General features: G+C 41.6%; 1 protein-coding gene across 8 annotated transcripts in view; it reads right to left on the minus strand.

The window, feature by feature from the left end:
• Positions 1-335: 335 nt before the first annotated feature.
• IPCEF1 (interaction protein for cytohesin exchange factors 1) overlaps positions 336-16,869 on the minus strand; it is a 52,995-nt gene continuing 36,461 nt past the window's right edge. For 7 of the 8 annotated variants that reach the window (XM_083732630.1, XM_083732628.1, XM_083732629.1 and 4 more), the window contains 7 exons: positions 14,272-14,345; positions 12,440-12,511; positions 11,404-11,465; positions 10,180-10,271; positions 4,460-4,847; positions 1,710-1,897; positions 336-1,418 (listed from right to left, as the gene is read on the minus strand). In XM_083732630.1, coding sequence (XP_083588756.1) covers positions 1,215-1,418; positions 1,710-1,897; positions 4,460-4,847; positions 10,180-10,271; positions 11,404-11,465; positions 12,440-12,511; positions 14,272-14,345 — 1,080 coding nt within the window. In that variant the 3' untranslated portion in view covers positions 336-1,214. The remainder of the gene's footprint in view (positions 1,419-1,709; positions 1,898-4,459; positions 4,848-10,179; positions 10,272-11,403; positions 11,466-12,439; positions 12,512-14,271; positions 14,346-16,869) is intronic. The other variant, XM_083732631.1, reaches the window with a different exon arrangement.

Genomic DNA, 16,869 nt, shown 5'->3' on the forward strand with positions numbered 1-16,869 from the left:
CACTCTGGTATATTATTGAAACTAAACCCAGGGGAGAAATGCTATGCAAAGTGGAAGAAGCATTGTCTTTAATGGCTGGAGTCAGCATCAGGGACAAAACTGAATATTTAGCAATACTGTACAGTGAATATGGGTAGTAAGCAACAACATGCATTTGTAGGGTAAGTCAGCCAGATGCATTCTGCTGCAAATTAACAAAAAAAATAAAAATTATATCCTGTTGAAGCTCCCTGCAAAGTATATATTTTCATATTGAGAAGAGTTTTCTTTTTCTTTTGTAAGAATCTTTAGCACTCTGTTCCATAAAACAGGAAAAAAACAACTCAGAAACCTAATAGAGTTTGCACAACGCTGCAGAATTTATTTTGGCATGAAAAACAATTCAAATGCAACTTTCCCCAGATGATGTAAGGAAACAGCTTTTTTTCTGGCCATTCATAAATACAGTGATGCTATGATTGCAAAAAGGTGTTCACTCAACAGATGACAAGGCTTTTTAACAGAAGACAGGCACCATCCTGTTATCAGCAGAGGTTATAATCTTTATGGAAGTTTAGACAAGCTACAACAAAAGGGTGGTTTGTTAGTTTTTTTGAGCCCCGGCAGCATTTCTACAATTCGGTTTTTTTTACTTCTCTTAACAAACTTTAAAATAATCATGAACTTCTTATTTACACTATGTACATACTCTTTAAAACCCTTAATGTCCAGATGTTGTGCTTGCTAAAACATTTGTGTTATGAAGGTCAGCCATTTAAAAAAAATGGAATTCCAACTCCCAGATAATTGCTCTCCTCCAAAGTTCACAAAGACTGTGACATCACCACTGTGATGTCACCACTTGGGTAGTGGCATTCTGTCTTGAAGGAAGATAAGGTAAATCACTCACTTAAAGGAAGATAGAATGGTGAAGAGCCAGGGCTCAAGGTTGAGCATCTGTTTTGCATGCAGAAGGTCTGAGGTTTAATCCCAGGCGTGCCCTGGAAGGGCTGGGGAAAATCCCTTCCTGCCGGCCAGTGTAGACAACACTGAGCTAGATGGACTGCCTTGGCTTAAGGCAGCTTCCTATGTTCCTAATACTGAGATAAGAAATAATGCTCTGGCTAACGGGTTGAGTTCTCCACTAGAAAAACAAAACCGGAAACTGTAGCAGCTTAAACTATTTGTAAATGAAGACAGACAGTGTGAGGAAAGTACCACACAGTCCACGTCCCTCAGATAGTGCTTTCGATGAAAGATGGTTGCAGCATCGTCTCTGCTTCTGTGCTATTTTCTTCAGGCGTGTTCAGAACATCTTGCTGCTGATAGATATCTTGGACCAACATGGTGTTTGAATCCTTCCACTCTCTGTACTTCCTTGCTGTTAGCTCAGGATCCTCCAACAACTGGTTAATCGTGGCCAAGTCATGTTCCTTGCACTGAAAGAAAGAAAGAAAGAAAGAAAGAAAGAAAGAAAGAAAGAGAAGTTTGTGAAACTGGAAATGTGAGTTGACCACTAGAGGTCTCTCATATCTGGATTGTTCTCCTCTACAAGCTATTGGCTCTGGAGACCAAAGAAGATAACATTGTCCTTCAATTTTTTTTAAAAGAATACCCAGATTGTAAACACAATCATGATTTCAGGGATTTTCTGAGGCTGCTAAAAATTACACTCAATGAGTTAAATGCCTCAACAACAGCTGAAGCACAACAACTCCATAAACACTTACCTTTAACGTACTATTCAGTGCTCGGATTTTGTGGAGTTTCTCATTAACAGTTGGGTTTTTGCACCTCTTGATGAAGGATTTTCTCAGCTCCTTTTTTGTAGAAGGTCGCCTGTCCCCAATGGGAGACAAACTCGCTTGCTCTAAGGACTTGTAAAGTTTCTCCATTTCATCTACGGAACATTTTGCATCTGTAGGGAAGACAGAAGACAGGCTGTGTCTAGCTACAAGTCCTAGGGCTATTCAGTTGTACTAAGTGTGCTCCTTATTTGTCTACTAGCTCTCAAGTGACCATACAAAGGATTTTATTTATTTATTTGGAGTGGCTTTCTTTTAATCTCTTCCAAGTTTTCCTAAAGTTATTTCCCCCACATTTTAAACAGCTCTATGGTATATCTGCAAATATTTGTATTTGACTACTTCCTAACGTGTGCATTTAGTCATTTCGCAACGCTGCGCAAAGATAACACCCTGTCAATTATACTCGGACAAGAGCTAAATATAGACAATACTGAAGAAAAGAGCTGGTTGTGTCGCAAGACCATGACAGGAAAGAGCAATACTGGGGCCAATTTGCTGCAGCAGCATTTCCTGTGCATATCACTGCCTCATTAAACATGCCCTAATTGTGGCAAAAAAAAAATCTTTCCTACTCATTGTAAAAAGCAGTTGCATATAATTAACAGAAAGTCACATCAGAATTTATAAACATACACCTGCATAAAGTGTTTCTGTGACAACTTTATGAAAACTCACATACACTGACCACAGAGCAAGAATTGGCTGTGAATGTGTGTGTTTCATTTAGTCTATACTCAGTAAAAATAAAATTTTAAAAAAATTCATCGATGGGTTATATTGTTGTTGTTATATTTATTTATACCCCACCTCTTTCTCTGACAGGGACTCAAGGCAGTTTACAGATAAAATAAGAATAGCTAAAAACATAGAAAAAAATATTTTAAATAATTAAACATTAACAGTGTGTGAGAGAGAGTGTAACATACAATCACAACAAAAACAATCTATAGATCCCAACTCATAACAACTCTGATGATGTCAAACTAGGGTGTCCATTGTGGTGCTGGATATCAGAACAAACCCTATGTTCATCAGACATTTGAGCCTTTATCACCATTGAGCATTTGCTTGAGAACATCAGTTAAAGTTTAGAGGAAGGAAGTGGTCACCCCTGGAACCAGCACAATGCCACTTAGCAGTTATCAAAGTGCACCAAAGATCTTGCTCTCTTGTGTAACCAGCCACCCTGCCTCCCCTCAAGGCAAGGAACTCTGCCCACCCCCCACCCCCGAGGAATGAAGCAACAAGCTCTGTCTCATATGATAGAAACATTTAGACCAGGGTTCTCATGAAGATTCATGCTACTTCAGGCTCTCCCCCCAGTGCATCCCTTCCCCAAATTTATGGAAGTTGTAGGGGCATTCAAGGAGAGCTTGCAGGAAACACAGAGTTGTTGTGGCAAATGGGAGTTGTAGGCTGTACAGTGATACCTCGGTTTAAGAACAGTCCGGTTTAAGAACGATTTGGTTTACAAACTCCGCAAAACTGGAAATATTGTCTTGGTTTGGGAACTTTACTCGGTCTAAGAACGGAATCCGAACAGTGGAAGGGCACCGGCGGCGGGAGGCCTCATTAGGGAAAGTGTGCCTTGGTTTAAGAACGGTTTCGGTTTAAGAACGGACTTCCGGAACGGATTAAGTTCATAAACTGGGGTACCACTGTATATGCATCAGACGTTTAAACTCATTCCCCACTCAACAAATTCTAGGAACTATGGCTTACTCCTCAAAGAGCTTGAGTTTCCACGACTCAGACTACAGTTACTAGGATTCTTTGTAGAAGGGGGTGCTGTAAAAGTATGGCATTTGCACAGCCTATGTCTAAACTATTGGGAGAGCACCAGTTGAAGGGACTATTATACTATTATAAATAATGTCTCATTATGCTGCAGCGATGTTTCATTTTCTAAAGCATCCCCATTTTTTGTTCTCTATTATAACCAGTCTTGCTGCATCAACAACTGCCAAAGGAAATAAAAATGGCAGTGGTTGAACACTGCTCCCCTCCCACCGCCCCCCCCAAAGGCCTGTAAATTGGAAGAGAAGCCTATGGACAGAGGGGCACGTATTCAAAATGCTTGTTTATAGCATCACAGTCTCACACACAAACAAGAAGCCACAGAGATTTCTGTTTATTTTTCCTCCTGTACTTTAAAAAAAATTTAAAGCCAGGAAGCAGTCTTGGCAGGCTGCAAGTCAGGATGAACAGAAACATAATGTTTAACCCTTTCTTTTTTGTTTGTGGGGCGGGATCAGTTTCCCTGTGCTGCTGCTTTCATAGAGGAAAAGATAATGGGATCCCACAATTTTCACACACGCACCTCCTTGGGTAAAAGAAGGAGTTTGTGAAGTGAGATTTAAGTTGAACAATGGTCGTTCAATTTGATCTATTTATGCAGACAAAAATTCATTCATTTCAAGCCCTAGGCTGGTTTCAACAAATCACGTTGCTTCCTTCACCCATACCATCACTAAATGAAAGAAGAGGGGGCAGGTCCAACTGTTGGATCAATCACTACAACTTAAGAGTAGATATGGCACCAAATGCTGGTGACTGAACCTGGGACTGTCTGCAGGTAAAGCAAACAGGCTACAAGTGAGCTCTGCCTCTTTATGGGTCAGCCAGGAAGAGCAGTATTGTAGGCCCAACAGATCACCTACTGCTTGACTCACCTTTAGGCAGAGTTTTCGATGCTGCTATTCTAGGCACAGGTAGGCTAGCTTTAGCACTGCGTAATGTAGATATAGCCTCATTCGAAGAGACCCGAAAGCTGCAGTCGGGTTTGACAGTCCCACTTTCCAGTGTTTTGTTACAGCCTGTTACCAAGTGATCAGTATCCTGAGAGTCGCCAGAGGCAGCTGAAGATTGATTGTCCATTTCTTCCCCAGGGGAAGAGTTGTTCACGATGTCGAGCCACGACTGTCTGTCTGGATACAATACTTTGGACAACGAGGAAGACGAGGATCCTTCAGACTTTATCAGGCTTTCTGGTGAGGACAAAGAACATGATACTTCACTTGATTCATGTGATGTCAAGGAAGGCTCTTCCTGGTCCTGTTTCTGAGAATAAACAAGAAGGTGGGGTGGAATAAAGTCAAGTCAAAAGCTGGTCATGGGTGGCAATGGGGACAAGTATCAGCGAATTTGAAATCATACTCTTCACCTGGGACACTTCCTGTGAACTTGGGCCTACCATATAGTATACAAGTGAGTGGTATGGCTCCTTTACTTAATTTTGCCTCAGCCAAATATTGTTTCCTCCAAACAGTACTGGTTTTAAACAGAAGGTATCAGGTAGACATGGAGATAACCTCATAAACGTGTGAAAGACTGTCTCCTTCCCTACAGACTTTCTCAGGGGTTTAGATCAGCAGAGGTGACCTTGTTGGTAGTTCTACTGCTCTCAGAAGGTCAGGGGTAGTGGCCTGAAAGAGGGCATTCTTATGGCAGCTCCTAAGCCACAGAATCCCCTCCCCACAGAGGTGCAACGAGCACCTCCGTTCTATAGTTTTTGCCATATGCTGAAAACTCACCCCTTTATCCTGGCTTTTGACTCCTGATATATATATATATATATATTTGTCCAGTCCTTCTCCTTTACCTCAGAGAACAATCAACGAAGATCAAGCAGGAAATGCCACCTGAATAATCCCTGTCACCATGAGGGCATCTCTTTGATATTAATTTTATTGTGAGAATTTTTTGTAAGCTACTTTGAGAAACACTTGGAGTTATAAAGTAGGATATAACCAACATGCACGCACACATTATTATTTTGATCCTATGGCTAATTAAACAATTTACATCCTTTTAACCTGGGGGGTGTGTGTTGTTTTTGCCTGTTACAACATTACATATTTTTGTGTTTTCATATTGTAAACCACCTTGTGATCCTTGGATGGAGGGTGATTTAGGAATTAATTATTTAACTAATGAATGAATGAATGAATGAATGAATGAATGAATGAATGAATTAAATGTTTTAAGTGATTTTAATATTGTATTTTTATGTTGTTTTAGGCCACACCTGGGACCATACAGTGAAGGTTGAGTAAGAAATCAAAGAAGGAGTACATCTCATATAAATTCTGCCAGAAAGAAAGAAAACAGTTGGGATGAGCTTGAGGCACTGAGAAAGGCCTCTGCTGCTGCCAAGTTAATAAATATTATCCAGGCAGATTCCAGGAACTATCTCCCCATGACAGCTACAGTTGAAGTCTCCCTGCTCTGGCTTCGCCATATTGGCCCAGCAGTCTGCTTTCCAGGCTTGAATATTCTGGACTTCATAAATCTTTAGAACAATTTAGATAGTCCAGAGTTCTGATACAAGTAGGACTAAAAGGTAAATGGTGAGTTCATTTATTCCAGACTGAATACAAAGTAGAAGGATGCATGAAACACACCAAGGAGAGACATGCTCCTTCCTAGGCAATGCTATTAATATCTGGGATGCTTAAGAATGTATATCTGTAGTTTTAACTTAGGGGGAAATGCCACATGAAATGTTGCTGTGGTGAAGTGGAACAGATCTTGATACACTATATGCCAATAAGACTTAACAGACTCAAAAGAGTCAGCAATGAAATGTTAATCATCTGCTTTGGCCATAAATCTCCCTCCTATTTATATATGTAGAAATAAAGTGGTTGTGGTTTTTTTGAAGCAGATCACAAAATGGAATGCAAGGCAAGAGGAGTCTGTAGCCAAGCATACCAACTCAGTTTAAGAGCATTAAATACCATAGATCAGGGGTCAGCAAACTTTTTCAGCAGGGGGCTGGTCCACTGTCCCTCAGACCTTGTGGGGGGCCAGACTATACTGTATTGGGGGGGGGGGGGAGGGAAATGAACGAATTCCTGTGCTCCACAAATAACCCAGAGATTCATTTTAAATAAAAGGACACATTCTACTCATGTAAAGACACACTGATTCCTGGACCATCCGCAGGCCATATTGAGAAAGTGATTGGGCCACATCCAGCCCCCAGGACTTAGGTTGCCTACCCTTCCATAGGATGTTAATAGTCTCATGGAGCTTCAGATAACTGTTGAAGATGGTGCATGTTACTTGTGTAGCTGCAAGAATAAACTGCCCTTTTCCCATTCATAAGCATTTCTTTTTTAAACCCTCTGAACTTTTGACTGAGCAATTTTCTGTATCACAAACAGATTTTATTCAACAGTAAAATAAAAAGTGGAAATTATTATTCCCATGATTTTCTTACTTAAAATGATCTACACTTAACTTTTCAACTGCTTCATGATTCCCATCTATCAATAAACACCCAAGGAAGAATATTATAAAATGCAGGTGTTAGTGTTAGTAAATGGAAAAAGTATTCATTGGAAGATTAATGAGCCCTGAGGGGTCTATTTCAGACTAAAGAGATATGTTGCACCATAACAGCCCACCTGGAAATCTTTGTAGTCTATTGTCTTGAAATGACTGTTCCATTCAAGTAGAAATGGGGGAGTTTGCAAATAAACATTTTCTTGCCTGTTTAAGGAAACTTGTAAAACCCCCACCCCCACCTCAAAATACTAATTTGCATTTGTTTCCATCTGGTTGGTGGCTAAACACAGAGAAGCACATCTACTCTTGGAATTAATTACCCAGTAAATGATCACATAATCACTAAGTAATACGGACTATCCCTGCTTTAGATACTTACATTCTGCCTTTACAGGGATTCCCACATTTGAAAAGCACACGCAGTGAAAGCAAAACACAAAACTATGAATCTGCCTGATGTGTTCTTAAAATGGAGGCAACAGCAAAGTTTTGGTCCTACTCATTCCAGGGCCAGCTCAAGACATCCTGGCATCCGAAGCGAACCTCAAAATGGAGCGCCCTGCGAGTACCATGATGCCTTGATTACTGGGAAGTTATGAGTTGGGTTTTATTGTTTTGTTTTCAATAGTGTGAACTGCTTTGGTGTTTTCTCTGTAGAGGAAAAGTGATATAGAAACATTTTAAATAAATAAATGTTGTGAGGAAAATGTACTCCCTCCAGCAACAGAGGCAAAATGTCACTGGATACCAGGGACAGTGCTGTTATTCTCATGTCCTACTTGTCGATTTCCCGTAGACACCTGGTAGTCCACTGCGAAAACAGGATGTTGGACTGGATAGGGCTTTGGTTTGATAAAGCAGGGCTCATCTTATGCTCTTATGATTAGCGACTAGACGCCTTAGGCCCAAACTGCAACCCCCAGGTGTATCAGCTGAGCTGTAGCCCAGGGCACCAACACAGAGAAAGAAAGGTGACTGCATCAAGGGAACTTGCTGTCCTCTGGCCTTCAACTCATTACCTCTTTCTTTCAGTAGCTTTCTCAAAAAGGAGTATGATAAAAAGTTTCAATAATATTTATTGGGGGGGCAATCAAAAAGGAGGGAAAAGTTTGTCAGGTCTTACATCCTAGTCCTTCCTACAAGTTCTCTCTCATATGATGGGGGGGGGGGACTGATGGGAAGAAATGTTCTTGCAGACATGTTGGAAGCAGGCAGATTGAATGCTGTTAGTGGCCTTGAAGTCAGAATGAAATTAACAAGCACTTCACTTTGTCAAAAGATGTGGAAGAGGTTAATGCCTGTTACACGGCACTGCGGGAGAGGGAAATAATTTCTGTCCTTGGAATGGGACAGTGGTTGAGGTTCAAAAATATGAGGCTCCTTTATTCACGGCTGTTATGCAAAAAAAAAAGCAACTATTAAGTTTTAATATTACATTTTAATATGGCTTTATATTGCTGTTTATAAGCCATGAGGTGAAATATGAAACTGAGAACAAACAGCAGCCTGCTTTGGCTTATGCTAGCATACCTGAGCTGCAAGCAACTCACTAGATTATGGAGTCACTTCTGAGAACAGGAGGCTTTCTCTATGTAGAAAAGTAACTCTGGATACAACCCTGTATCTTTAATTTGATATTACTGTAAATTTATCCACTGCCAGCTTATTCTTGAATTTAATGAGGATGGAGGCGCCAGTGATTTCCTTATCTTCCTTAAACACAAGGGGGTTGAATTAGCAGAAGGTGTTGGCAGCAGAATGACCCAATATCCGAACACTATAAAACAAATTTAGCACCAGCAAAGTCTGGCATAACTGACAATTGCACAAGCCAAGCACCTGCCTTCCTGAGCTCTACCTGGATGCGAAGTTATTTAAGGACAGAAATCCATGATTTAGAGGAAACTGCTATCAACTGGGCTCAGTGAATAGGGGGGTGGAATAGGTTATAGAAGAAGATTGGTTCAAAATTGTTGCAGTATTGTGAGAATAAATAATGTGCTAGTGTTGAAAGTGCTAGACCCATCCTGGGATGCATTTGATTCAACAAAAGCAAAGTGGGTTTTTGTACACCTGCCTCAAATTTATTTATTTTTAAAAACAAACTTCTGGCAGAATTGCAGCAATCCTAAGCCATGTGCTACCTGCTGTGAGAGGCTTGTTCTTCTCTCTAAACCAAAAGGAAATAAGGCTGCCTGGGAAGGCTTTAGTAACTATTTGGCTGTGATAACTGTTATTTGCTTTCAGCATATAACAGTGTATTTAGCCAAGAGATGTCCGCACTGTGGTGTGATGGCGAGAATGTCAGACTAAAACTTGTCCATACTTCCGCTTGCCCCATGCCTTGAAATAATGGGTCTGAGAGGTTTTCTGGCTTTATTGTGCTTTCTATACACAGTTTACCCCGCTGCTTTCCCTGGGAAAACCTACTCTTTAGCCTCCCTGCAGGGAAGAAGGGGTGAGTGAAGAACTACATCAGGAGGGAAGAAAGACTGACATTGGGATCCACAGCCCCTGTGGATTTTGCTGCCTGAGGTGGTCACCTGACCTGGCCTCATGGGTGGGCCGGCCCTGCAAGAGAGCCACATGTAGGATACCAGTGGGTGACAGTCAGTGGAATGCCCCCAAACAGGGCATTCTGAGGGCAGGGAGGGGCTGAGCTGGGTCTGGATTCGTTGGTTCCCAAGCTGACCCCAATGCCATCAGGTGATGGCGTCAGGCCCAGTGTGGGCCTGACTTCCATTTTGGCCACCATGCACAGTGGATGCAGTGCTAGTGACCCTTCTGGTGGCCAGGGTTAGAATGGAAGTCTAAGCTCCCTGAGTGACCCTCAGCTATTTTACAGGGCTGTTGTGAGGGGGGGAATGGGGGGACAGAACCCGTAGGGCACCTTGAGCTCTTTGGAGGAAACATGGGACAACAATTTAATTAATAAATGGTGAAGGAGTGTTTTGCATTTATTGTCTCGACGGAGTGGAGAAGAAATGTACAGTGCTTTCCTGCAGATTACTTATCAGAGTGGCATCTTGCGAACTGGATAGGGTGACACTTGTACAAGCCATTTAGCAAACAGAAGCTAGCTAATTACTATAATACATACCAAATGAGGCGGCGGCAGCTGATCGGAATACGGAGGGGGTGGCGTCTCCACGTTTATTTCTAGATCTTCATGCTCGCTCTCGCTATAGCACTCTGAAGCAAGAACACAACGGTTGAAGTGCATTAGACATGCCAATTATAGCACTGGAAACAAAAGTAAACTTATTTCACGTAACCTGAACTGAAAGCAAAACATACTGGCTCTGACTCAGTCAGGGTCATCTGTATGCAAAACAAAGGGTATTTTCTGACATTGCTAATTAGCAGAATCTCTCTTTCTCTTTTCGTCTTTCCACAGCGTTGCATGAAAAGAAGAAAGAGGAGGTGGAGGAGGAAGAAGACAAAGGCTTAAAAAAAAGCTCCAGGTTTACAAAGTTTCTTGGCAGTCAGAGATAAGGGACAAGCAGAGGGTGAGCTACTGGTTAGAAAGGCAGTAAAAAGCTCCAGTACCCCAAAATACCCTCTGATGAAACAGGCCTCTCAGAACAAGGTTGCTCTGCAGGAAATAAACTATAACTTTATATCTAATTCTATGAAAAATGAATTGATGCTCACACGTTCTGAATGGGCAGTCATGGCAAAAAACTGGTATCAAAGTGCTTTAAATGTATGGTAGGAATGTCGCTATATATAAATACATAAACCTCTGCTTCAGATCAGACTTAAGAGGGAAGTGAAACTCTTAATTGCTACTGGTGCAAGGCTGGGACATTCCTTGTCTGGTTTCATGCACTGAAATAGGATGTCAGGCCCTTCCAGGGAGATGCCGCTTCAGTGCTGTAGAGCTCTAGGAAATTTTGCCTCTGCCAAGGAGAGCTGGGAGTGCTCCATCTGAAAACCTGGAGAGCCTCTGTCAGTCACTGTAGACAATACTAAGCTTAATGACCCAATGGCATGACTCAGGATAAGGCCTCTGTTCCTAAGATGTTCCCCTCTCTTTTCTGCATCTATGTGCCTAGACAGAATAAGGGCTTTAGACTAGAACAGCCTTGGCCTATTGTCCTCCTTCCCAGTACAAAATGCATCTTTTGGATATCGTTGCAAAGCTCATAACCGCTAATCTAATCTAATCATTTTTTTTAAAAAAAGTTGGCATCTAGCTCTAGCTGAACATTCATCTCTGAGTATTTTGAATATATTGAATGCCATATGTGTTATCCCTGGAAAACTCCTCAGGTAGAAAGGTGTAGAACAATCCCATTCAAAATGTTCCATTTGAGCGTACCTTCTTCACTCTTTTTATTGGCTTGTTTGTCAAGGACAGCTGTACCTAATTTCTTCAGCCATCTGAAAAAATAAAAGCAAGCACAGACATTTGTATAGAATAGAAATAGCCAAGCTGAGAGAAAACAGGTTTGGTAGTTACCAAGTCACTTCTCATCTCATAGCTGTCAACTTTTGCAAGGAATCCTATTCGGAATAAGGGAATTTCCCTTTAAAAAAGGAAAACGTTGACAGCTATGTCTCATCTTCAACTGAGGGTGAAATCCAATGTGTGCCTTTGCAGTCGTGAAAGGGTTCTGGGAGATGAGAGGAAGCATTTTTTGCCCACTCCTCCTTCCCCCCAAATCCTTGAAAATAGGCTCCAAAGAATTTGGTAGACTTCCAGAACAGGGAAGGAGGCAAGGATTGCCTTGCTTCCTCTTCCATTAGCAGCTCAAAAACTCTTCAGTCAGTATAAGGGACACCAACTAGATTCCACCCTGAGAATTTTGATAACAGTACAATAAACAATGGGTGGCTAACCTGTAGTTCTCCAAATGATATTGGACTACAACTGTCATCACCCCCTGGCCATTGGCCTTGCTGTCTGGGGCTGATGTGAATTAAGAGTTCAGTAACACCTGGAAGGCACTACACTGCTGCCTCTGCAATAAACTAAACCCAAGCAAACCCATAAATCAAGTACAGCACCTATTACAATTATTGAGTGAGAATGATTGAAGATATCTCCTCCTGTTACCTGCTGAGTATCACAACACAAGCCATCAAGCATCAGCCCTTATGGTACATCACATTCAACCTGCTCTCTGCCATTCATGTGCATGCTGCATGCCCACCTTGCTTTCAGCTGATGGCACACTGTAAGGTGAACAGTCACAGAAATCCTTCCATCAGCTGCATACTTTATGGTTGGGCAATGTTTTATGAACACTCAAGAGACAGAGGCTACCATCTCCAGTAACAACCAAGGAAACAACAAAGCGATGGTTCTTTTTTGTCATAAGAAAAAAGGAAGCAAGACTTTTGATTTTACTTACATGTTCATTTCCTCCACATTTTCTGCTGCAAAATAAAATGTCTTGATCTGTGGATGGATGATCTTCATAGCGCTTCCAAAACAAAAACAAAAACATATATTTATATATATGGGAAACATTAGATTTAAAAAGTGAGTATGTGGGTCAGTTTACCAAAGAGTTTATTATCCCAAAATATTTTTTTAAAAACCCACTTAGCCTGAAATCCTTACTCCACATACCTAGGCATACTTAGAACTGTGAAGAACTTCAAACTACAGAGCGAGTGTTCACATAGAAACAATAGAATGGGTACATTCATCTCTCTTTGACAGCCCTCACAAGGAGATGAATGCTTATATATTTACCGCAGATATGCATGTTCTTTCTCAAGTGCTTTAAAAAGGACTGTGTCATGGGGGAGGGGGGGTTGGAACTTTGCAGAAATTTTTTTTTCCCCAAACAAGACAGGGCATAATTAAGAGTGTGAGCTGTGATTAGATTTATTTGATTGATTGATTGATTGATTGATTGATTGATTGATTCACCCTAAGGTTCCAGGGTGGAGTACAACAATAGAATACATAGTTATTATTTTAATTTTAAACATGTAAAAAAAGGGTAAAATTATAAAAACAAGTGAAACCATTTGGATGAGAACAGACCAATACAGATTCATATATACTTTAATGGTCAAAGGCCAAGGTAAAGAGGTGCATCTTCAGCATATGGCAAAAGCTTTACAATGCAGATGCTGGACAAGGCTCTATGAGGAGAGAGTTCCACAGTTTAGGGGCTAGATTCAGGTAGGTAGACGTGTTGGTCTGATACAGTCAAAATAAATAATAAAAAATTGTCCTGTAGCACCTTAGAGACCAACTAAGTATGTTTTGGGTATAAGCTTTCATGTGCATGCACATTGCTTCAGATTTTCGTGCATGCACATGAAAGCTTATACCCAGAACATACTTAGTTGGTCTCTAAGGCACTACTGGACAATTTATTTTACTTATTCAGTCTCCTTTCACTTTTGAGGAGGATGCATCTACTGAGACAGTCCTCTCTGCTGACCTTAATGCATTATTAGAAGGTCGGTGGGGATGGAGACAATCTTTCAGATATGTAGAATGAATGGTCTCAGCTGTGCAGTAGAGGTTGCAATAAGCCTTAAGTACAAGAGTATCTACATAACTACTTCAAAACAATGAGTTTATATTTAACTAAGGAAAGTCGGCTGCCCTTCACATAAGATTTCAGACCAATGAGACAGTAGGGAAGTCATTTTTAAGGCTGCGATATCTCAGTACTAAGTGCTACCCTCCCTTGGAAGGAAAACCAAGCAAGATCATAATTACATTTTCACAGGCAGGATTGACCTAAACCGCGGAAACCCTTGCTCAAACAGGTATTTCCTCCTCCTCCCTCCCATGTGCCCCCTAAAATTGTTTTTGGGGGATCAGAAGACAACCTCCCGCCCTGAGCAATGCACAGGGGGAGGAGGAAGGGATCGTTCCATCTAGCAAGTGGCAATACTTGCAGATGGAACAACTGGAAGAACGTGACATTGAATTCCAGCCCAAGGATTTCCAGTAACATATTAAGCTCCCATAAATTCCACCTGCATTCATCTCAATGGAGTCAATTGGTTTGAAATATTGGCAATGCTGTAAGGACAACAATGATTTGAGGCCTGTTGAGTTTATGTCCTGATGGACAGTTCTATTTACATAAATATCCATGATAAGCAGAACTAGCTGAGCCTTAGGTATGATCCAGCAGGGATCTTCTTGTATTCACATTTCAGCTTGTAAAATTTCACTTTCTCAAGGCTACAAGTCGAATGAAAGACTTACTACTTTTTCTTGCATTCTGTCGCTTGATTCACTGTGAATTCTGGAAGGCTGAGGAACCCTTCAGCTTTCTCTGCCTGTGACAAAATAAGCCGGCAATATTAAAGTATGCTACATAATTTATTGAAATTAGACATTGGAAATTAACTGGATTTCAGAAAGCTTTTCAGATTACAGAAATAATTTCTAATAACTTGAGATCTAAATTGTAAGGCACAGTAGATAAGAAGAGCAATTTCTACCTTTCTTGGGCATATATGTGGAGAAGCAGGTGGCAGTAGTGCATGGTGGAACAAAAATTCAGGGCTTTTGCTGCAGTCCCATGCTCAGATGTTTACCAACCAAGTCATCCATTTGCATTGGACTGCAGTAAATTTTATCTCATTAGCAACCACACTCTGGATTCTGAACAGCTGCAAAAAACCTCAATGGACCCATCTCGGGTAGGGTGGTTTCTTCACACTCCTCCATCCAAACAAGCAAAAGGCATTACGGGATTTCAAGAGAACATTCCAGCCAGGTGTGCTCAGAAGTATAAATTTCAAAATGGGAAACTTCATTTAATTAGGTCTCTCCAGGTTGCATCCAAAGTGATATTGCATTAGTGGAAAGTGCTTTTGATCATGCAACTCCAGGCATCCAACATTTCACTGATTTCCCCCCTTCCCCGTAAAAAAGATGCTCCTGAGGTCTGGTGGGTCTTCCAGAACATGATGGGATGTGGCATGGAGGACTGCAGTGGGTGGGGAAATGGGGTGCTCTGACTTGTGCAGGCAGAAGCACCTCCTACCAAGGCAAATTGGTTATTTCAGGAGTGGGGAACCTTTTACAACCTAATGGGCACTCCTAACCCACAATAATACTACAACCAGACCTAACACGGACACTGGCACCAGAGCCTGCAATAAACCCAGATGCCAACTTTGCTGCCACATACACCCGGACAACACCATTACTGGCCCCAACAATATCACACATACCAACTCGGGACTATTTAATTGCTCATCGTCTAACATTGTGTATGCCATCAAATGCCAACACTGTCCTTCAGCTCTCTATATTGTACAAACAGGCCAGACCTTACGCCAAAGAATAAACGGACATAAATCGGACATCAGGAATCACAAGACAGAGAAACCAGTAGGAGAACACTTCAATCTCCCAGGAGATTCTATACAAGATCTCAAAGTAGCTGTTTTACTACAAAGGAATTTCAGAAATAGACTGGAAAGAGAAGCTGCTGAATTGCAACTTATCACCAAACTTAAAACCATGGAGAGACCTGGTCTGAACAAAGACCTTGGATTCTTATCTCATTATACATGACAAAGCCATTTTTCACCTTCTCACCCCTTGCTTTTTCCTGTAAGACCTATTACAGTCGTTAAGAGTCGTCAACAGGCTCATCACAGCTATCTGCCAATCACCCATTCCCACCACCCTTCTGAGTAATACCCCTCCCCACCTTCTCACTATATAGAAGGGTCTGGAAACTTCTGTTTCAGTGTATCTGAAGAAGTGTGCATGCACACGAAAGCTCATACCAAGAACTAACTTAGTTGGTCTTTAAGGTGCTACTGGAAGGAATTTTTGTTTTGTTTTGACTAATGGGCACATTTCATCATGTGCACCTTCCAGGGGCAGGTACTAGCTGAAAGCAAAGGGAAGGTGGGGCAACAGGTTAGTGGTTTTAGGCAAACAAACCAGGTAAGCAAGAAGCAGGATCTCAGTTCAAGGACACATTCCAGTCAGGCAAAGGCACTGTGCACAGATAAGGGACAGTGAGGCTTCTGAAGGGGCATATTCTGAAGAGAGTCCCAAAAGCTAAGGAGACAACTCTGTAGTGCTGCATCTGACCCCCAGGTCTGTAGTTTCCCAGCCTTGCATTAGCACCCCTCCTTCATGTTTTATTTAAACAGATTTGGGTTAAAAAATAAATAAACCAGTCCTCCCTTGTTTTCTCCCTGCCTGTCCCACACCCATCGTTTTTGATCAACATGCCAATGAAGAAGTAGCCCCCATGTGTTTGGGTAATTGTTTGAGGGGTCCAAATATAGGCAGAATTCATTTCAAATGCTAACATCCTTATATTCTCTCAAACCTCACTGATGGACTACGAGACACACTGCACCAGCCTGTTGTTGCTATGTTACGGTTCCTTGCATCAGGGCAGCGCAAGGTTTTTTGGCTGAAACAGAATTCGCACATCATAAATATACAACCCATTGCAAAGAAGTACGAGTATTCCAGGCATGCAAGATGACCACCGTTTATTTGAGCAGAGTTTCTGCCCACGCACAGATGCGTGAATGCTCTGCCTCCGAAAACTAAAATGTCTGCTTAGAATCTGAGCTGCGCCATCTGTAGGTGAAGGGGAAAGGACCCCTCACAAAACGGTAACCTCGACTTCCCTAAAAGCACAGAAAACAGCAGATGTTGAGTGACGCTAAGGAATCTCTGTCTGCAGAGGAAGCTTTTGAACTTTTAAACCAAGGATGAAAACAGTCGTTTCAAGAGGGCTGGAGACAAGTGGCCTGCTGGAGTGAGAGTTTACTGAAAAGCAAGGCTTAAAAACTGATAACCTTCCACTGCCCACCCCCA

This window comes from Podarcis gaigeae (genome assembly GCF_964106915.1).
Source record: "Podarcis gaigeae genome assembly, chromosome: 3".
Taxonomy (NCBI): Eukaryota; Metazoa; Chordata; class Lepidosauria; order Squamata; family Lacertidae; genus Podarcis; species Podarcis gaigeae.